General features: G+C 41.9%; 1 protein-coding gene across 5 annotated transcripts in view; it reads left to right on the top strand.

Annotated features, from left to right (window-relative positions):
• Pcnx1 (pecanex 1) overlaps nt 1-21878 on the top strand; it is a 150816-nt gene that overhangs the window by 26880 nt on the left and 102058 nt on the right. For all 5 annotated transcript variants that reach the window (XM_052739404.1, XM_052739403.1, XM_052739401.1 and 2 more), the window contains exons 2-3: nt 7699-7907; nt 20483-20588. In XM_052739404.1, the coding sequence (XP_052595364.1) occupies nt 7699-7907; nt 20483-20588 (315 nt within the window). The remainder of the gene's footprint in view (nt 1-7698; nt 7908-20482; nt 20589-21878) is intronic.

The following is a 21878-nucleotide window of genomic DNA, read 5'->3' as shown; positions in this document are numbered from 1 at the left end:
TGGTCATGGTGTTTCTTCACAGCAATAGAAACCCTGACTAAGACAGGGCCTACAGCTCCAGGGTAGAGGCAGTGGTGGCTTAGATACACAGAAGGGTTGGTGTAAGGTGCTTCTTCCTTGTGAAAAGCTTAAGTTCTTAAAATGCACATGCTGAGGCTGAGTCAACAGATGACTCTTAACCTCATACTGTGTGCAATTTATAAAGTAAACCTCATGTATGTGTAGAAAAACACACATGAACAGGTGTGTGTAGGGTTTGGGTTTGGTGCTGTCTACATAGACATTCACTGGGGGCCTTGGGATATGTCTCCCCATGGCGGAGGAGAGACAGCATTCAGTGGGGTCAGATGTTGCACAGTGATCTTCAGAATTTCCCCGTCTTCCGAAGTCACACTGTGCATTAAACAGCACCTTTCCTCTACTGCTCTTCCTGCCAGCCTCAGACCTGCTCTTCTGCTTCCTGTTTTGTAGTTTGATTATTTCAGGAACCCGGTGTATGTGAATTCATCAGAAATACTGTCTCTTTTTTCTTTTTAATGAGTATTGGTATTTTGCCTGTATGTATGTCTGTATGAGAGTACTGGATCCCCTGGAACTGGAGTTACATACAGTTGTGAGCTACATGAGGGTCCTGGGAATTGAACCTGGGTCCTCTGGAAAAGCAGCCAGTGCTCTTAGCTGCCGAGTCATCTCTCCTGTCCCCTGAAAGAAATACTGTCATTTTGGTACTATTATTTCACTTAGCAGAATGTCCTCAAGGCTTATGAGTGTTGTGGTGAATGACAGGATTTCTGTGTTTTTGATGCCGAGTACCCTTCCACTGTGTGAATACAGAAGTTATTATTCGTCCACCAATAGACATTTGGGTTGTTTGTGCCCAAATGTACATAATGCTGTGAGTACATGTGTAAAAGTGCCTCTGAGAGCCTCTTTGAGTTCTTTTGAGTGTGTAAGTAGGAGGAGGATTGCTGGATGATATGTAGTTCCATTTTTAACTTCCCCCAAAGCATTCATTATTTTGTGGGGGTGTGCATGTGCATGATGCTGGTGTGTGGGGGTGTGCATGTGATGATGCTGGTGTGTGGGCGTGCATGTGGAGTTGGTGCCTTCCTTCCTTCCTCCATGGCTTCTGGAGAGTGAACTCAAGTCACTAGGCTTGTGTGGAGGGCACTTTTACCTGCTGAGCCGTCTGGCCCCATTTTTAACTCAGAGACATTGTTATACTATTCTCAGAGGCTGAGCATTTGCTCTTTGTACCAGCAGTGTGCAGGGAAGGGCTGGCCTCGAACTCCTGGTCCTCCACTCACCTCTCAGATGTTGAGAACAGATCTTTGCTTTTTTTTTTTTTTTTTCAAAGAGTTGCCATTGTTTGGGTCAGATGGCTTTGAGTTGTGGCCTTAATGTGTATTTCTGTCCCTCCATTCCCCCCCCCCCCCCCCCAGACAGGGTTTCTCTGTGTAACAGCTCTGGCTGTCCTGGACCTTACTCTGTAGATCAGGCTGGCCTTGAACTCACAGAGATCCATCTGCCTCTGCCTCCCTAGCACTGGAATTAAAGGCGTGCGCCACCACACCTGGCCTATCCCTCCAATTTTTAAGAGCCATGATCATATTAAAAAATATCTAACCCAGTAAAGAGGCATTTTGGGTTTATATTTGACTTGAATATCTAGAATTGTCTGATAACCGTTAACACATCTGGCTATACATAGTCAGATGTAATTGAGAGTAAAGATTTTTTTTTAAAATATGTCATAGATGAGGAGGAAAGTCAGAGATTTCCAGGTATGGAACTTGATCTGTTATTAATCACCATCCTTGACATGGATGCAGATGCTCGTGTTAAAGATGGAAACTAGTCTACTCTTCTAGGAAAACCTTTATTACTGTGTAAACTTTAGGTTTGGGGAGGGAGTGCTAGAGAGTTAGCTCCTGCAGAAGACCTGGGTTTGGTTCTCAGCACCCACTTGGTAATGCACAGCCATCTGTAACTCCAGATTCAGGGCATCTGACACCCTCTTCTGGTCTCTGTGGACACCAGACACAAGTGGTGTACGTGCATACACATAAAGTAAATCCGAGAAAAGTTTTCTTTTTTCCGCTTACACAAGAAATAGACACTCATCTAGAGTATACACCTGGCACTCTGTGTTGTATTTGTGTGTGTTGCAGGTAAGTCTGGTTTTTCACTGTCATAGAGTGTATTGGTAAATAGCGTACAGTTTTCATGCTGGCAAGATGGCTCAGTGGGGAAAGGCACTTGCTGCTAAGCCCGACGACCCGAGTTCAGTCCTCAAGTTGTCCTCTGACCTCTGCATGCACGCCTTGGCACATAAGCCCACACAGATAGACGGGCCTGTGCATACTTACAAATAAATAATGTAAAAAATAGTCTACGACTCTCCAATTTTGGAGGGGGATGATTTTCAGTTGAGATTTCTTCTTATTTGTTGTAGAAGTCATCTAGTACTGTCTATTAGAATTTCAATTTTATGCTTATAAGAGGAGTTGTTGGGCCTTGGTTGAAACTGGCAATTTATAGTTTTCATTTTTTAACAAGCTACAGAGTTCTGTTTTTGTTTTGTTTTGTTATTTGGTGGTACTAGGGATTGAACCCATGGCCTCATGCTTGTAGGCAAATGCTCCACCACTAAGCTATATCCCCAGTCCTCTTTTTGTAATTTTTATTTTGAGATAAGGTCATTTAATTTCCCAGGCTGGTCTTGAATTTATAATACTCCCACAAGGGTTGGCATTGCAGGCCTACACCATTAGGCCTGGCTGAATTCTTGTTCTTCAGACTTCATTTTTATTTACACAGAGCATTAGATGGTATGTTGGTATAGTTCAGATTCTATTTAAGTTGTGTTCCTCATTATTAATGCAATCATGGTATTTTTATGTGTGTATTTTTAATTGGAATTATTCTGTCTTATTTAATATGTGTATGAGTGTCTTGCTTGCACATGCTGCATATGTATCTGTATACTGCTTGCATGCCTGGTACCCTCAGAGGCCAGAAGAGGCATTGGGACCTCTGGAACTGTAATTTTAGAGTTTGTGAACCAGCATGTTGGTACTAGGAATCAAACCTGGGTCCCCTGGAAGAGCAGCCAGTGTTCTTTTTTTAAGAGTGGAAAAGGGACTGGGTAGTGTATAGAATTTAATAGTTCTAGTTTCCCCAATTTATTTTGACAGTACATCACTAGTGCACACAGTTTGATCAATTTACACTAACATTTTAATATCTGGTAGTGGGGTCCTCCCGAGCTGTCTCTCCAACCTCCCATGCAGTCTTTATTGGTTGTTTGTGGTCCCTTGGCAAGGCTTGCGCATCCTCCTCCTCCCCATCCTTGGTTTTCTCTGTTTGTTACTACTCCGAAGGAGCTCCTCATATGTCTTGATTCTACTCGCTATGTGTACACACAAATCTTCACTTCTCAGGTTTTCTAAATGCCTCCTTAGTATATGTACCTAAATTTAATAAACAGCACCTTAAATAATGAAGAAGTTAGAATTATAGAAGCTCCCAAAGCAAACATTTAGGATGTCTTACATTAAAGATGGGTAGTGTTTTTTTTTTTTGTTTTTTTTTTTTAAGTTTGATTAAAAATTCTTTTAAAGCCTTGGTGTCAGTTCAAAGTGATGTGCCTGTCATTCTCTTAACCTGGATTGTGCCTGAACTGGTTGGAATACCTGGCTATCACTGCACAATAAACAAACCTCAGGAATCACAAAACCAGCTGATTATCATACCATCGACGTAAGGCCCACTCGCTTGCCTTCAGTAACAGTCCTTGGAGGTTCATTGTGTCTGAAACAGAAGGCTGTTGTTAGATCCACTGTCTGAGGTGGGTGCTGCAGGCCTTTATCTTGGGGTTCAGACTGTGACCTCTCTGGTTATTTAATGAGGCCTGTTTGCCCACCAGAGATGCCGGCTGCCCTGCTGCTGATTTCCATCCCTGCCGTCCTCTGCCTGTGGTTGTCTTTGGCATTAGCTTACGGTAACACTCACAGTAAAAGAATGTGATGTGAAGATAAAAAGTGCCTTTTGGGAAAAACTAGAACCTTGTGAAGTATTATTTGTTGTAGAACAGAACTATTGTGAAGTCAGTAGTTACCTTCCAGGAAGATTAAAAATAGAGATTTTTAATGTAGAACCTGCTATGTCAAACAGCACATACAAATTACACTTTAAGCATTAGATTAAGCAACTGTATCTTGGACGTACTACTTTTTCCTCCCAAAGAGCCTAGTTTCCCTGGACCTGATGCTTATTGCTAATTAGAATTCTGTTTCTGAACACTCTTTCCTTGAAAACAGGATGCATATCTACAATAATGCAATCTTCAAAGAGGGAGCTGAGGAGACAGCCCAGGCCATAAAATGCATGCTTTGCAAGCATGAGAGATTGCATTTGGATCCCCAGTACTCAAGCTGGGAATGTAACTCCACCAGTGAGGAGCAGCAGAGGGAAGTGAACCCCTGGAGCCCATTGGCCAACCTGTCTGCCGGTGAGCTCCAGGTTCATTGAGAGACCCTGTCTTCAAAAATAAGGTGTAAAGTGACTAGGGAAGATCCCTCTGGCATTCACATGCATTCACATATATGCATGTGCACCGGCACACACATGAACACCAACACACACATAAGCACCACACACACACACAACACAAATACAATTTCTTTTGCCCTTTTAGTGTGTAATCCATAAAGTAGTAAAGGTTTGAGCTAACTACTTTGCAGTTATTTTGTGTGTTCTTGGTTGAGGTGTTTGCCCTGTAAAACAGATAACCATTTATACTTTTTTGGTAATATAGTGAATGATGACTGTAGGCAAGGTTGATGATCCCTTAAGACTGTATGCTCCTGTGGTCAGCTGTCCAGGAGTGAGATGAGTTTCCCTAGGCTGTGAAGATCTGCTCAGCAGCCCCGTGTGTCTGCACTTTGACCCGCTGTAGGAGAAGTGCAGCTTAGAAGGTGGCTCCTCTGTCCCTGGAAGGTTTGGGACTGACTCTGGGTAGGGCTCAGGCGCCTGAACCGCAGAATGCAAACACCGATGAGCAGTTCTGTAATTTGAGTGGAAAAAACAACTGTTACTGACCGGACTCACACTGGTTGCCTCATGTAAGGGTCTCCTTACATTTCTTAAGGCAAATTCATTTTCAGTCTTTCTGTGACTAGTGTCTCTCCAAAAAGTGATTTTCTGGTTCGTCTTTAAACCCTCACATTTCAATGGGTTTGTTTAAAGAACATTCACACTATTATTAGTAGTGTTTGGGGATGTGAGGATTGGCATTTATTTAGATGAGTTTTGAGCAGTGACGATCTTTGATAATTCAAAATGAAGTACTCTTTCATTTGTTTGTTAACATTTCCATTGAGTTTGTTTGACACAGATGTTGGTTATTACCCTTCTGTCCAGTTACTACAACCAATCGTTTTAACCTTAATGTGGACTGTGGTGGGTTAGGATGGAACTGACCTTTTTTTATTGACTATGAATATGGACTTGGGATGTGGTCTGTGACATGTAGTGAAATAAGCATGATGTTGGTAAGATGGGTAATCTTGGCTAAGTCTTTGAAATTTAGTGTAACTCAATATCCTATCAGAAATGGAGACAGTGAACTAATTGGCCTTCAAGGATTCCCTTTCTGTGTGAAAATTTCAGAAGAAAGCCAGCACCACCCAGAACTTTTGCAAATTCTCCACGTGGTCGGCTGGTCCCTGTGTCTGTCTCTTTCTGTCCCTCTCTGTCTTTCCCTATGTTTCTCTCTGTTGGTGTTTGTATCAGTTTCTATGTTTCTATCTCTCTGTTTGTATTGTCATTGTCGTCATCCCCCCTCCCCGTGTGTCTGTGTCTGAGGGTGGCCTTTTTTGTTCAGAAGATTATTCCGGCATTTGTTTTTTTGTTTTTTGTTTTTTTTTGTTGTTAATATTTATTTATTAATTGTGTATACAATGTTCTGTCTGCATGTTTGCCTACAGACCAGAAGAGGGCACCAGATCTCATTACAGATGGCTGTGAGCCACCATGTGGTTGCTGGGAATTGAACTCAGGACCTCTGGAAGAGCAGCCAGTGCCCTTAACTGTTGAGCCATCTCTCCAGCCCCCCGGCATTTGTTTTTTATAATGAATGTTAGGTTTGTTAAAGATACAAATCAACTAAGAGTTTTAAAGTGCACTTTCCTCCTGACATTTTAACTATCATTTTCCAGAGGTCTATTTTTTGTGCCTTAAGATCTCTGTAATTTAAATTTCATTTATAAATTGAGCATTTTAAAGTACTTATCTGATAAATCTTCAGAACTGCATCTGGATCTTGTATTTATTAATTTGAGAAAATAGATGTTTAAACTTAAAATCACAAGGCTAAAAAAGTTATTTAGAAATATTTTAAATTAGATTCAGTAGTTTAACTTTTTAATGATATTAATATGTAGGGTCTCTTAAAGTATTTCAGGAGGCAAATACACACTGTTATTCCCATCTCAACACAAACACTGTAGTCAGGCTGTGGGCTTTGTCTTCCTCTCTGATTCTCAGGTCACTTAAACAACCTCCACCACATCTGTGTAAGTTTCGCCTCATCCAGGAAGATGTTTTCAATTCCACATCATTTCAGTCTGAGGCCCCCTTCCTAAGCTTGCTTGGGGTTCGGCATGGCAGTGGCTGAAGTTGAATCTGATGATATGATGAGAACACATGAGGTCATCCTGCACAAATCCAGGATGCTTGATAAGTTCAGCCTGATAAGTTTACCAACTTGATACGTTTATGCTTTTTGGCAGTGGTGACTCTGAGGCTATGCCTTCCAAGTGGGCCTGTCCCCAAGCCTGCTGCCCTGGTTTTCAGGCTTCAAGTTATTAAATAATCAAGTTATTTAATAGAATGGGTCTGTAGTCTCCAGAATAGTGACTGACTTATTTCATTTAGTCTATTGATTGCATTATTATGCTCTGAATTCTTCTGTTCTTTTAAAAATAAAATTAGATTCACTATTTTGCCTGTATGTACATATGTATACTATGTGCATGCCTGGTGTTCATGGAGGCCAGAAGAGCATCAGTTCCCCTGGAGCTGAAGTTATGGGTGATTGTGAGCCACCATGTTCATGCTAGGAACGTCTGCAAGAACAGTACGTGCTCTTCATTGCTGAGCCTTCTCTCCAGCCCCCTCTCCATAGAGCACATAAACAGGGACTGTATTTGGGACACAACCGTGACTTTCTCACACACAGGGTGATGTGATACCTTAGCTATTCAGTTTGGATTATAAGCCCCGCCCCCCACAATGTGTCAGTATTGTGCAGCAGAAATGCAGTGTGGTCTATACAGGTAATTTTAAATTTTGTGGTAGTCATAGTAAGTTTAAAACAAATTATTTCCAATGGTTTTTAACCAGGTATCATTCAATTATTATTTCTGCTTGCAATCAGTATAAGAATTGACATGTTACATACTTTTTTCATACTTAGTCTTAACTAATTTAAGTGTTAAATTAATAACTTAACTAATAAAGTGCACCATTTTAAGTGTTCAGGAGTCACATGTGTGGCCTCTGTTTTGGGCCTTTGCAACTTAATATTAGTATTACAATTGCTTTGTGTATAACTTCATTATTTTAGGTATATATTTCTAGAATTGAGTAAAATACCAAGTTTTCTAAAGCACATTTATTTCCTTTCTCTTAAAGGCCCTTCCTTCTTCCATGATTATAGTAGCAGTTTATTGTCCCGTGGTAGCTGCTGTTTTCATTGTTCTGAAGATGGTCAACTATCGACTACACAGAGCACTTGATGCTGGAGAAATTGTGGATAGGCGCACAAATGAGTTCCCAGATCAACGAGCCAAAGCCGAACAAGGCAACTGTTCAACCAGGAGGAAAGACAGCAATGGTCCCAGGTAAGAGATGAGCATGCCTGCCTTGTAGATGTGACAGTGTCCCTGCCTTGTAGATGTGATAGCGTATGTTTGGTGTCCAAGGTAAGAGAAGAACATGCCTACCTTGTAGATGTGATGGTGTGTATACAGTATCCAAGGTGGGGAGGTCAGTGTGCCTGCCTTGTAGATGTGATGGTGTGTGTACAGCGACACGTTTGCTCTCTGGTCCCTGTTTTCTCCTCCATTCACACACCCATCTCTGTATGCCTCCCATTATTGAAAGCCTTAATATACCTTCCCCTCAACCATTATGCAATCACCTCATCTGTTTATTAAGCAGGCATTTTACTCTTGTAATAATTTTGCTCATTTTGGTAATCACAAGCTGCCATTGTTTTTCTTAATTATCCATTTGCATCTGTAAGCTTCTTAAAGTTGGGGACCTTGGTTTTCCTATAGACTAGTCTCAGCTCTTAAGTCAGTGTTTGGCACTAATAGTTACTCAGTAAGTATTTGAAGTATAGTAAAAGCACTTTTTCTTTGATATTTTTAATGATATAAACTGCATTATATAGATGTAATTTAACCTCTGTTGTTTTTTTGTTTGCTTGTTTTTGGTTTTTCGAGACAGGGTTTCTCTGTGTAGCTTTGGAGCCTGTCCTGGATCTCGCTCTATAGACCAGGTTGGCCTCGAACTTACAGAGATCCGCCTGCCTCTGCCTCCCAAGTGCTGGGATTAAAGGCGTGCTCCACCACCGCCCTAACCTCTCTCTTTTATTTTTTTTTTTTAAAAAGATTTATTTATTTAGTATACAATGTTCTACCTGCATGTCTGTCTGTCTGCAGGCCAGAAGAGGGCACCAGATCTCATAACAGATGGTTGTGAGCCACCATGTGGTTGCTGGGAATTGAACTCAGGACCTCTGGAAGAGCAGTCACTGCTCTTAACCTCTGAGCCATTTCTGCAGCCCCCTAACCTCTCTTTTTTAAACAAGTTGTTTTTTGCTTTTGTATGGATGTATGTCTGTGTACCATGTACATGCCTGGTGCCCTTGGAAGCAGAAGGCGTCAGGTTCTCTGGAACTGGAATTACAAATAGTTGTGAGCTGCCGTGTGGGTGCTGGGAACCAAATTTGGGTTCTTTGCAAGAGCAACACGTGCTCCTATCTGCTGAGCCATCGCTCCAGCCCCTATTTTTAGTTATTTGAATATTTCAAATTTAAATCTTATTGTGAAAAAGATCACTGTGTTACTCATTTTAAATTATTGTATTTTTTTTTTTTTGTTTTGTTTTGTTTTTTCGAGACAGGGTTTCTCTGTGTAGTTTTGTGCCTTTCCTGGAGCTCACTTGGTAGCCCAGGCTGGCCTCGAACTCACAGAGATCCGCCTGGCTCTGCCTCCCGAGTGCTGGGAAATTATTTTATATATATATATATATTTTTTTTTTTTTTTTTTTTTTGGTTTTTCGAGACAGGGTTTCTCTGTGTAGCTTTGCGCCTTTCCTGGATCTCGCGCTGTAGACCAGGCTGGCCTCGAACTCACAGAGATCCGCCTGCCTCTACTTCCCGAGTGCTGGGATTAAAGGCGTGCGCCACCACCGCCCGGCTAAATTATTATATTTTTAATCTTAATTTATTAGAAATGTAATTACTGGAAAGGCTACATGTTACTAAGTTTTCTGATGTCACTAAATTCCAAAGGGTTTTTTTTTTTTTTTGCCATTTTAACCACTGTGACCAATAGTTTGTGGCCTCTTACTTATTTTCTTTGAATAACACTGAGTATGTAGTATTCTAACAAAAAAAGTAATAGCTCGTTGTTGGAGTTGTAGATTACTAATGGGTTAGAAGCATTTTCATGTGTTGCTACTACTTGTATTTCTTCCTCTGATGTCTATTTTGCTATCTGTAGTACTGTTTTTATGACTCAGAGATGGGGTTTATTAAAGATACTAAAATAGACTTTAAGCATGAGGAATGCAAAACAAAACCAAAACCAAAACCAAACAAACAAGAAAACCCCAAACCGGGCACTTGGGAAGGAAGGAAGGAAGGAAGGAAGGAAGGAAGGAAGGAAGGAGGGAGGGATGGAGGGAGGGAGGGAAGGAAGGAAGGAAGGAAGAAAGGAAGAAAGAAAGAAAGAAAGAGGGAAGAAAGAAAGAAAAGAAAGAAAGAAAAAGCAAGCAAGCAGGCAGGCTTCCCCTACAGCACGGGTCTGGACTTCTCTAAGAGAGAGTTGCTGTAGTGGTATTGCCATTAATTTGATGAACATATACGTTTATGGTGAGTCCTTCATGGTCTGTGTTGTATACTTTCCTCAGCTTTCGCCTGCTTGTATGCCACAGTTTATATTATGTGTCAGTTTGTTGTTTATTTCCAAGTTCTGTGAGAATTTCCCCCAGTTATATAAACATTTACTCCAATTTTCTTTCTTATTTTTTTTTGTTTTGCTCTTAAATTGTATGAAAACATCCTAACATAGTTTTGATTTGTTAGTTTCGTCTATTAAATAATAAATTCATTAAATAAACATTTTTCTTTCCCAGCAATTTGAAATGCCTTTTTTCCATGCTGATGTTTTCAACTCACACAGTGTTCCCAGCATGGCTAGTCTGTGCATGGTAGGCAGCAGAAACTCTAGTCCTCTGTCTGCAGAATGGTGTAGGGTTCCCATGTCGTCACCATTCATCCTTCTGTGTAAACTTTAAAACACCCAACACAGTGTGAGTGATACGGATGGGGTTATTAGATTGTTTAGGGATTAATAAGAAAACCATCTATACATGTTTAGTGTAGATGTAGTTTGTTTTCTTTTTCTGGATACTGTTGATGAGCACTTGTTTACCTCCCTGGGTTTACAGCGTGCAGACATGGAGACCAGGAGCATCCGAGTCAGGCTCTGAGCTTTCTTTCTGCTCCACTCCTTTCCCCACATATACATCATGCTGTTTTTATCACTGTAGTTCTGTAACAGGCTTAATTAAGTGTAATATGAATCATCCTCAGTGGGTCTCTCCCCTCAGGATTACTTTAGCTAGTCTCTTTTTTTTGAAACAGGGTTTCTCTGTTTAGTTTTGGTGCCTGACCTGGACCTAGCTCTGTAGACCAGGCTGACCTTGAACTCACAGAGATCCGCCTGGCTCTGCCTCCCGAGTGCTGGGATTAAAGGCGTGCCCCCCCCCCCCCCCCCCCCCCCCCCCCCCCGGTCTACTCTGGCTGTTCTCATGTGCATATTTAACTTTTTTGGTGAGACATGTACTTGCTTATTCTCCAGAAAATCTTCCATTGGAATTTTGGTGATAATTGTATTAAATTTGAAGAAAATAAACCTTTGAAATAGGAAATTTCCAAGAATGTAGTAGAGATTTTATTTATTATATCAAATTATAATCTAAAAAAGAGTTCTGCATGTTTCTTTGTTTATTACTTCCATATAAAAGGAAGATAGACATGGGGGAAAGTATGTATTCTGAAAACTTAGAATGTTTAAAGCCGCACTCTCCACAGGTAAGCAGCAGAACACAGACTGCTCACTGATCTGGGGTTTGCAGTATTTCTAATCATGTGGTCTTGGCGAAGTTACATGAGCTTGTCAGGTGATGAGGCAAATGTAAATGTCATTCCATAAACTCTTTAAAAGACTAGGCGAGTTAGTCTGCGTAGCTCCTAGAACAGCCCTGGCACAGGGAACTACTCTGTGATTATTCTGATTGCCTCTGCTTATAAATAGTATGTGTTAGTGCTTCTGTTGTCTTTGTATTTTCTTTTCAAGAACTTATTGTGAAAATGTGTATGTCAAAGACCATACCAAATATGAGGATAATTCAGAGACCTAGTATCCAGGTCAGTACGTAATCACTCACCACACAGTTTAGGACCTAGAGCAGCATACAGCTATGGATAAGCTCATGCACTGTTTCCTGTTTCATTCATGCTTTCTGTTTTCTTTTTCTTTTTTTTTCCTTTCTTCCTTCCTTCCTTCCTTCCTTCCTTCCTTCCTTCCTTCCTTCCTTCCTTCCTTCCTTCCTTTCCTTTTTTTTTTTGGTTTTTCGAGATAGGGTTTCTCTGTGTAGCTTTGCGCCTTTCTTGGAACTCGCTTTGGAGACCAGGCTGGCCTCGAACTCACAGAGATCCGCCTGGCTCTGCCTCCCGAGTGCTGGGATTAAAGGCGTGCGCCACCACCGCCTGGCGCTTTCTGTTTTCATGTCATGGTCCTTATGGATGTTCCTAAATGTGTTTATTATTTATTTTGTATGCTTTGGCTTATGCTGTATTTCTCTGTGAGGGGCAGTTTTTGCACAGTGTGTTTACTTAAGTTAATATTTGTAGCTTTTATTTATTCACGTTCCATACTCTAGGGAGAGATTATAGCCTAGCCATTCTGCTAGCGGCCATTCAGATTATTTCCAACTTTCTCCTCTGGTAACATTATTGCATATCTTCTGGTACACTTGAGCAAGCTGGTTCTTAGGGCATCTTTGAGTTCATTTTATTGGGTAATTTCAAGCTGTTTGCCAAAATGATTTTTATCAGTTAATTGTCAAAGTCCTTATTGTTCATATCCACATAAACATTTGGTACTGGTGAAAATTTAACTTTGAGCCAGACAGAGTGGCACACACCTGTAATCCCAGCACCTGGTAGGCTGGCACAGGATTACTATGCCTCTGAGATCCACCTGGCCGCAGAGGGAAACCCTCATCTCCAAAGACAAACAGCACTTTGCCATTCAGGAGTCTGAACTGTGCTTCACTGTGGCTTCCAGTGAGCACTTCACCATCACCTTGGCGCCAGTTAGCTTTCTGTTCTTCCCTTTGCCCATTTGTGACATGTGTAGCTTTCTGGTTCATGTATTCACACCACTCTTTATTACTTCTGTGTGCTAAGGCATCTCTGAGTTTGCTGTGTTTCTTTCCATAAGATTTCTTAGGGTCATTATACTTTTGTTGTTGGTTTGAGATTGGATCTCAAGTCACACGGGCCAGCCTTGCACTTATGTAACTGAAGATGGCCTTGAACTCTTGATCCTTCTGCCTTCAACTCAAGGCGTTGGGCTTATAGGCTAGTACTATGACATTTGGTTTAGTTATCATACTTTTTAAGGTTTGTGTGTTTTTTGGATTTTGTTGGTACTGGGGATTGAATCCAGGACCTGGGGAATGCCAGGAAGGCTCTCTACCAGCCGAACTGTATCTTTAACTCTTTCTTGGATTTAATAAATCAAAACTTACCCTTTTTTAGTAATGGACACCTTTGTGTTTTCCAGAAGTATTCCCTGTACAGACATCTGATATTCTTCTATATTTTTAAAAACTTTGTTTATTTTTGCATTTGAGTTTTATCTGAAATTACATCGGTCCATAGTGTCGTATAAGGGGTAAGACTTCATTTTTCCCTCCATTATTGTTTAACCTGCTCTTTTGGGTGGCAGCCACTGTATTCTCTGTGTTGGAAATGGAATTCCGTCCCTGGGGACATGTTCCTGACTGTCTTTTCTGCTGTGCTGATCCAGTGCCTGTCCTCACAGTCTTTCTCATCTCAGAAACTTTCTGCAGCGCAGCTCCTGGTAACCTTGTCCATGCCCAGGACTGCTGTGGTCACTTCGGCTGCTCCTGCTGGCCTTGCTCATGCCCAGGACTGCTGTGGTCACTTCGGCTGCTCCTGTTAGCCTTGTCCATGCCCAGGACTGCTGTGGTCACTTCGGCTGCTCCTGCTAGCCTTGTCCATGCCCAGGACTGCTGTGGTCACTTCGGCTGCTCCTGCTGGCCTTGCTCATGCCCAGGACTGCTGTGGTCACTTCGGCTGCTCTTTGTCCTTCGATACAGACTTTGTCATTCTTCTTGGGATTGCTTTGAAAATAGAGATTCTCCTTTTGAGTCTATATTTCTCTGTAGTATAAAACTTTTCTCCATTTATTTTCATCTTCCAAAATTCTTTTGGGTTTTATCGTTTCTTCATTAAAAATAAATTTGTTAATTTTTTTTTGTTTTCTACTTCAAAAGTTTTTAAATTTTACTGTCTTTTTTTCCCTCTCTTAAATGTAGCAGTTTTCATTATATCTAGAAATCTTACTAAACTTGCTTATCAATGATGTACTTTGTGTAATGTCTTGGTTTCCTATGTGATGACAGTTTTATTTTTACCTTTTTAACCCTACTTCTTGTTTAACTGGTTTTTTGTTGACTGTGGCTTTTAACACCTGTCTAAATTGAAATAGTACTAGTGTACATCTTTATCTTTTCTTTTTTAAAGATTTTTTTAATTAAAGAATTATATCACCCCCCTTTCCTCTCTCCGACTCCTCCATCCTTCCTCTCAAATCGACAGCTTCTTTTTCTTTACTATTGTTACATATGTATCAATGTGTGTATGTATACACAACACATAAACAGAACCTGCTGAGTCAGTTTTTGTTGTTGATGTGTATATGGTTTCAGGGCTGATCACTTTGTATTGAACAACCAACCCCTGGAAAAGGCTAATTCACCTCTCCCAGCATATAGTTCGTTATCTATGGGTAGGTGGGACCCCATGGGTGGGTGAGACCCCATGAAATGTCCCCCTTCCACGTTAGCATGTTTATTGATATTGCCATGTTTGGGGTTACTTATGCATCCATTTCTAAGGGACAGCGGCTTCGTGGTCCTCTAGCTATCACAGTCTTCCTGCCCCTCTTCCTTGATGTTCCCTGCACATAGATGCAGGAGCTGTGATGTAGATGTATCCACTAGGGATGGGTTCCTCCAGATCAATTGATCTCTGCGTTGTATCCAGTTGTGGTTTTCTGTGATGGTTTTCGTTTCTCTATAAAGAGAAACTTGTTTCATCAGGGATGGTAACTGTACTACTCACACCTTAAGATTTGGAGCTGGGATCCACAAATGAGAGAGAACATGCAGCATTTGTTTTTCGGGGTCTAAGTTCTTTCATTCAAGATAATCTTTTCTAGGTCCATCCATTTACTTGCAGATTTCATGATTTCATTTTTCTTTATAGCTGGATGTATTCCATTGTGTATGTACCTCATTTTTATTACCCTTTCATCAGTTGAAGGACATTCAGATTGTCTCCATCTCTGAGCTGTTGTAATTAGAGCAGCAATGAGCATGGCTGAGCGAGGGTCTGTGAAGTAGAATGTGGAGCCCTTTGGGCATATCCAAGGAACTGTGTAGCTGGCCCATAGGGTAGGTTGAGTTTTAGTGTTTTGAGGATTCTCCATCTTTTCAAAACTTGACTGTTGAGATTTCTGCTGTAGGCTTTTGTTTTTACATCTCCTTTTCACTCTCCCACTTGTGAGTCTCACATTCTGTTCTGAGGGAGGGAGGCCATCAGGACTGCACAGAGTTTCTCTCCAGAGTCAGCCGCTGTGCTCGGCACCTTGGGGCAGTCAGTTTCTAGTATGAGTGAATGACTCCTGGGGCCTCGTGGTTGTTTTCAGTGCCTGCTCTTTCGTGATACAGCAGTTCAAAACTACTTAGATCTTTATCTTAAAGACTTAGAATCCTTAATGCTTTTATTATCTTTTTAAAGCATTAGGAGAAGAAGGGAATCATGGAATTTAAGGATTTGGATGCTAGTGTTCTGGAGACTGCATTTTCTGTTTCTTTTGACACTAGTACTTGTCATACTATAAACCAAAGCTCTATTTAATCTGTATGAAACTGGATTTTAGGCTAAGGTTTCTGAAAGAGATTACTCTGCTTAGGGACATTGTTTTTCATCTATTCTTATTTTATAAGCATCGTTATAATCTAGATTACAATTGTGAACAGTGTTATAAGGGTGCTAATGGCATTTCTGACCAAAGCTTGGGCCTCAGCAGTTGATATGACAGTATGTCTCCTCTCTAATTCATGTTAGACTTCTGCTTCTCTGCCTTTCCTTGTATTTGGTTCTGTGTTTCTTTTTTTTTAACAGACGGGGAAATTAAGGCATAAAGTTTGAGGTTCCCTGAATTTGGTCCATGGCTTACTGCAGCGAACCACTTTGCTTCTGTAAGAATTGTAAACTGTTGAACTCAACACGTGAGTGCTGAGCACTCCATTGCCAACCCTGGCATCTCACTATGAAGGAAAGCGTGTGCCTCATTTTGTGTGCTGTGCTGTATTTAACCCACAACTTAGGGTTGTAGAGAAGAGAGAGGGACGGTCATTTTATTAGAGGATTTTTTAAAACTTATTTTTATTTTATGTGCATTGGTGTTTTACTGCATGTATGTCTGTTGGAAGGTGTCAGATCTTGGAGTTACAGACAGTTGTGAGCCGCCATGTGGGTGCTGGGAATTGAACTAGGTCCTGTAAGAGAACAATCAGTTCTCTTAACCGCTGAGCCATTTCTCCAGTCCTTATTAGAGGATTTTCAAGATAAAGGAGCTGTTCTTCCTTTCTTTCCTTTTTAGCTTAGTCATTTTCATTTCTTGAATATTTCCTTTCCTACCCCTCTGTGTTGACTAGGGACCAGTGTTTGTTCTAGATCATTGTTTCTCTCTGGGAGTGACACTGGCCCCTGGGCATCTGGCAGTTCTCGACTTCCCACAACTGGGGGCTGCTGCTGGCATCAGTGGTGGGAAGGGAAGGACCAGGACTGCTGCCAGCTGCTGTGCGCAGGCCCGTCCCCCACACTCATGACTTATAGGGCCCCAGGGTCAGCAGGGACGGAGTGAAGAAACCTGCCCCAAGTGATAGTGAGTAATTGGCAGTTGGGGACAGAGGAATCTAAGTGTCTGGTGTCAAAGGACAGCACAGTTTCTTAGAAAGAGTGTGCGTGCCTTTATGTTTTACAGACTGGGGCTCAGACAGACCTGCACCAAGTACATGGCAGGTGAAGAGCAGGTTGGTCCACACACTGTCAACAGTTTAGCTTGTTCATGCTGACATCTTCTGCTAGAGTTTACCTCTGTAATAGTTTACTCTTTCCTATGTAAAACAAGGATAGTGACATTTACAAATTTTAGGGAGGATTTCATCAGAAAATCAAAACAAAACAAACACTTCTAAGACTGGCATACGGTCATTTATATTATGACCACTTGGATTTTTTTTTTTTTTTTTGGTTTTTCGAGACAGGGTTTCTCTGTGTAGCTTTGCGCCTGTCCTGGATCTCGCTCTGCAGACCAGGCTGGCCTCGAACTCACAGAGATCCGCCTGCCTCTGCCTCCCGAGTGCTGGGATTAAAGGCGTGTGCCACCACCGCCCGGCGGATTTTTTTTTTAATCAGAAATGGTTTATGAAAGTGAATAAGATAGTTTTGCCTCTGGCTGAATAAACAATTACCTGTCCATACAGTGGAATGTTTTTTGGCCACAAGTATAAATGAAGTGTTACATGTTACAATGTGAATGACTCTTGAATATGTTAAGAGGAGGAAGCCATTTCTAGCCACTATGTGCTACATGCTCCCTACTTCCATTGATATGAAATGCCCAGGTGGGGGCACATCTGTAGAGATAGAAAGTAGGTCAGTGTTTGCCTAGTGCAGGAGATGGAAAGACAGAGAGAAGCAACAGGTAAAAGTGTTTGTTTTTGAAGTGATGGCAGTATTCCAAAACTGAGTGTGATGATGGTTTCGTCACTTTATGAATATATAGGAATACTGCGTTCTAAAGTTTAGATGGATGTGTTCTGTGGTGTAGGAATGAAGGTGATGTCTATGCACATACAAGTGTAGATATAAAACAAGATGGAGGTTCCCGTCCTTCCTCTGGTGTTAGTGTTCACTCCCCTTGTCTTCCCTTTGCCCTGCATCCTTTGGTGTTTACTCCCCTTGTCTTGCCTTTGCCCTGCATCCTTTGATTCCTGTGGGTCTGACTGAGAGGGTGCATTCTAGTGGCATGGCTGCGTGGTTCTCTTCAGAGGCTCGGAGTGATGAGAGCTGCCACGCCGTATACTCTAAGTGCTTGGTGTGGATTTTTGAGCTGGTGTCAGTTAATACTGAGCTGCTAGCAAACTGGAGCACATTCCCTCGCCTTATATAAGGTATTGCTGTACTGGATTGGCCATGAACTTGGTAACTAGTTTCTAGGATGGTGTATTTATGTAGATGTATAACAAGTTAGAAAGTTAGTTCTTAGTGGCCTAAACTCATTAAGCAAACCAGGAACGTTATAGTTCTGAGACCTTTAGTAATAAAAAAAATATAAACCAAACTGCTGCTATCGTAATTATAGTAAAGATATGCTGGCAAGTGAATTCCCCTTTTTTTTTTTTTTTTGGTTTTTTGAGACAGGGTTTCTCTGTGTAGCTTTGCGCCTTTTCCTGGAACTCACTTGGTAGCCCAGGCTGGCCTCGAACTCACAGAGATCCGCCTGGCTCTGCCTCCCGAGTGCTGGGATTAAAGGCGTGTGCCACCATCGCCCGGCGTGAATTCTCTTTTGATTGTATCAGAGTAGTTAGTCATCCAGACACACTTTAGGTTTTTTTTGGTCTCACAGTACTAGAAAATCCGCACATAGGGGCCTCTTCAGGTGCATTGGGACCCAGAGGATAAACTCACCTCATGACACTGCTCCCCATTCTGGTGTCCAGGTTCTGATCTTTCAGTCAGCTGCTACTGCTGCTTTTTAATTTGAGAGAGAGGACCTCACTATGAAGTTCTGGCTGGCCTAGAATTTGATATGTGAACCGTGCTGGTCTTGGACTCACAGAGATAGGCCTGCTGCTGCTCCCTGAGTGCTGAGATTAAAAGTGATGCCACCATCCTGGCCTCAATTAGTGTCTGCAGCAGCCCCAGGCTTTAAACTCGTAACATCAAGACTACCAGATACATGGGCTGGAGAGATGGCTCAGCAGCTAAGACCACTGGCTGCTCTTCCAGAGACCCCGGGTTTGGTTCCCAGTATCCACATGGCAGCTCACCACCACCTGTAACTTCAGTTCCTGGTGATCCAGTGCCCTCTCCTGGTCTCTGCAGACTTCAGACACACACGGTGCACAGACATTCACACACATAAATTTAAGACGGAAAAAAAAAATAAGCAGATACAGAGAGATTTATTTCAACTATGGAACACTCCTGGACTGATCCATACTAGTTTGAACTGGACTAATATGCTTTCTCTAGAACTAGTGTCAGAGGCTACAGCTGAGCTGTGTTGAGAGCCTTTGGTAGGCAGAGCCCATTTGTTAGACAACACATTCTAAACCTTGTCAGAGTTTGGGCTGAAGAGATTAGATCAGTGGAAAAATTTGGGGTTTTTTTTTTTTGGTCAACCAGGGAGTTGGATTAGATACTGGATGGCAAGGCTTTAAACTCAAACAGGTAAACAATCTCCAATAAAAAACAGGATGATGAGTGGCTTTAAGAGTTGTGTTCCTAGCCGGGCTGTGTGGCACATGCCTTTAATCCCAGCACTGGAGAGACAGAGCAAGGCAGATCTCTGTGAGTTCGAGGCCAGCTTGGGTTACAGAGTGAGTTCCAGGAAAGGCGCAAAGCTACACAGAGAAACCCTGTCTCGAAAAAAAAAAAAAAAAAAAAAAAAAAAAAAAAAAAAAAAAGAAAAGAAAAGAAAAAAGAAAAAGAAAAAAGAAGAGTTGTGTTCCTCAGGAAACATATAACTTCTTTAAGATTTTGAAATTTGATTTTTTTCTTAATTTTTGCCATTATTTCTGAGTAGTGTATGTGGGCATCATCAGCTCTTTGAGCCTACTACCTTACCCTTTGATTTTCTAAGACCATATAACATCACTTTTTATCATTGGAATCTAGCTCAGCAAACATAAATCTTTGTTTTTTATTTGGTTTTGGTTTTGGTTTTAGTATAGTTTGTCCTGGAACTCACTCTGTAGACCAGGCTGGCCTCTTAATTCACAGAGGTCTTCCTGCCTCTGCCTCCAAAGTGCTGGATCAGAGGGGTGTGCCACTATGCTGGGCAGGAAGCATAAATTTAAACTCACAGGCTTCTAGCTCTTTACAGCAGTTAGATCCCAAGTAAGTTCACTTTACTTACAGAAACACGACTGGGAACAGTTCACCCGGGATGAGTCTTCTCCGGTGTGTTCGTCTCTGTGTCATACAGTTAGTCAGATGTATCTCTCAGAGACATCAGCTAGCGTGCTGATTGCTTCCAGTTGGCCTCTTTCACTTGCTCTTGGGAAACAAACGGCAATAACTTCTTTGCAAGAGTGGTTTTATGGCATGTGTCATCAATTATTTACTTTCTGTAATTAAGGTCAGTTTCTCCTCGGGTTTTATGTGGACAGTTTGAGAAAGGAGTTTGAGTACCTCCAAACAGTGATGTGGTTATTAGATAGTTCCAACTTTCAGATTTACAAACTAGTCCTCATTCTTTGTTTATTTTACTCTTTGAAAACAAAACAAAACAAAACAAAACAGGACCTCGTTGGTGCGGTGGCACATGCCTTAATCTCAGCACTTGGGAGGCAGAGGTAGGAAGATCTCTGTGAGTTTGAGGCCAGCCTGGTCTACAGACTGAGTTTTAGGACATAAAGAACTAGTAGAGATCCTGTTGCAAAAACAACAAAAAGAAGAGAAAAAACCAGGACCTCTTGGTTTTACAGAAAACAAGATAGAACCCCAAATGAAGGTAATGGTTTGTGATAGTTGATGATAGTTGCTCTCTTTTCTCATTTTCCTGCACAGCGATCCTGGTGGAGGGATTGAGATGTCGGAATTCATCCGAGAGGCCACCCCTCCGGTTGGCTGCAGTTCAAGAAACTCTTACGCTGGTCTAGACCCAAGCAACCAGGTAGGACTGTGTTATGCCTGATTCCCTTCCTGGTGGAGATGCCAAGTTGTGCTCACACTTGGAGCCATCAGTTCATGGCTCTCTCTCTGAAGGTCATTTTTTTATTGGTATAAACCATCTTTATTCATTTTTAGTTTTTAATTTGACTTGTATGGGTATTTTGCACCATGCATGTACCCGTAGAGATGAAAATAGTGCGTCAGATCCTCTGAAACTGGAGCTGCAGATGGTGTGTGCTGCCGTGTGGTGCTGGGAATCAAACTCAGGTCTTCTGGAAGAGCGGAGGACCCTCCTGAGCCATCCATCTAGACCCTGACTGTTACTTCTTACTAACTTTTTCACACTGCTAATATGTATTTGCTGACTGGGCACCACATACTCTGCCTATATTGCTGTTGGTGAAGCAGCTGTAAATGCCTTAGGAATCGAGCTCACCTGCTTCATCCTCTGCCCTTTCCTTGTCCACATTGGAAACAGATGTCTGCCTGGCTAAAAATAAAAATACCCCAAATCTCAGTCTTGGAAATGCTAAGGGTAAAGCTAGAAGTAGACCAGAAGTCGACTTCTGACTGTTGTAATGTATTGCTGTTGGTTAACTTTTGATCTTGGAATGTGACTCGGAAAGCGTTTCCTTAGACCGGGTTGTGACCTGTTGTGTGCCTGACCTCATCTCTGCTCCCCTCCTCTCTCTCCCTTGTCCTGAACATGTGCTGCACCAGACCAGTCCTTTCCCGCTTGCTTTCTCAGCAGATCGCTGGAGTGAAGTAAGCTCTGAAAGGAACTTTTAAGGTTGAAGAACCTTACGTAATGATGGGGTTTTGTGGTCACTGTGTCAGTCCTTCCATTAGGAAAAGGAACAGCTGATTTCCATCAGCGTCTAGCAGAGGACTCACTTCCTAAATCTCATTCCAGTGTTCCTGTTGTCACATACTCAGCTCTGTTGTCACATCCGTAGCTTGTGGATTGAAATGCTCTTCCTCCCTTACCCCTGATGTCCCAGAGAGACGCTTGGTTCTTGTCTCCTGTCCTACTTTAACTCTTTGGAAACTGCCCCCAAATCCTCACTGTTTTCAGACCTTGTGGCGTTGGCCCTTTTCGCACACAGCACTTAGTTTCTGATGGATGACGTGTGGTGAGTTAGAAGCCTCCAGAGGGGACTTTGTTCTCACTACTCTGTAGTATGCTGCCTTGCGCTCAGCTGACTCTGATTAATTACCTTTTTGTGTATAGATAATAAAGTTTACAGCTAGAATTGAACTCAGCCCATCACTTAACAGTAGCCGACCTGGT

Source organism: Peromyscus californicus, unplaced genomic scaffold (genome assembly GCF_007827085.1).
Source record: "Peromyscus californicus insignis strain IS unplaced genomic scaffold, ASM782708v3 Scaffold_15__1_contigs__length_86483966, whole genome shotgun sequence".
Lineage (NCBI taxonomy): Eukaryota > Metazoa > Chordata > Mammalia > Rodentia > Cricetidae > Peromyscus > Peromyscus californicus.
Note: the sequence above shows the minus strand (reverse complement) of the source record. Positions and strands in the feature narration are given on the sequence as shown.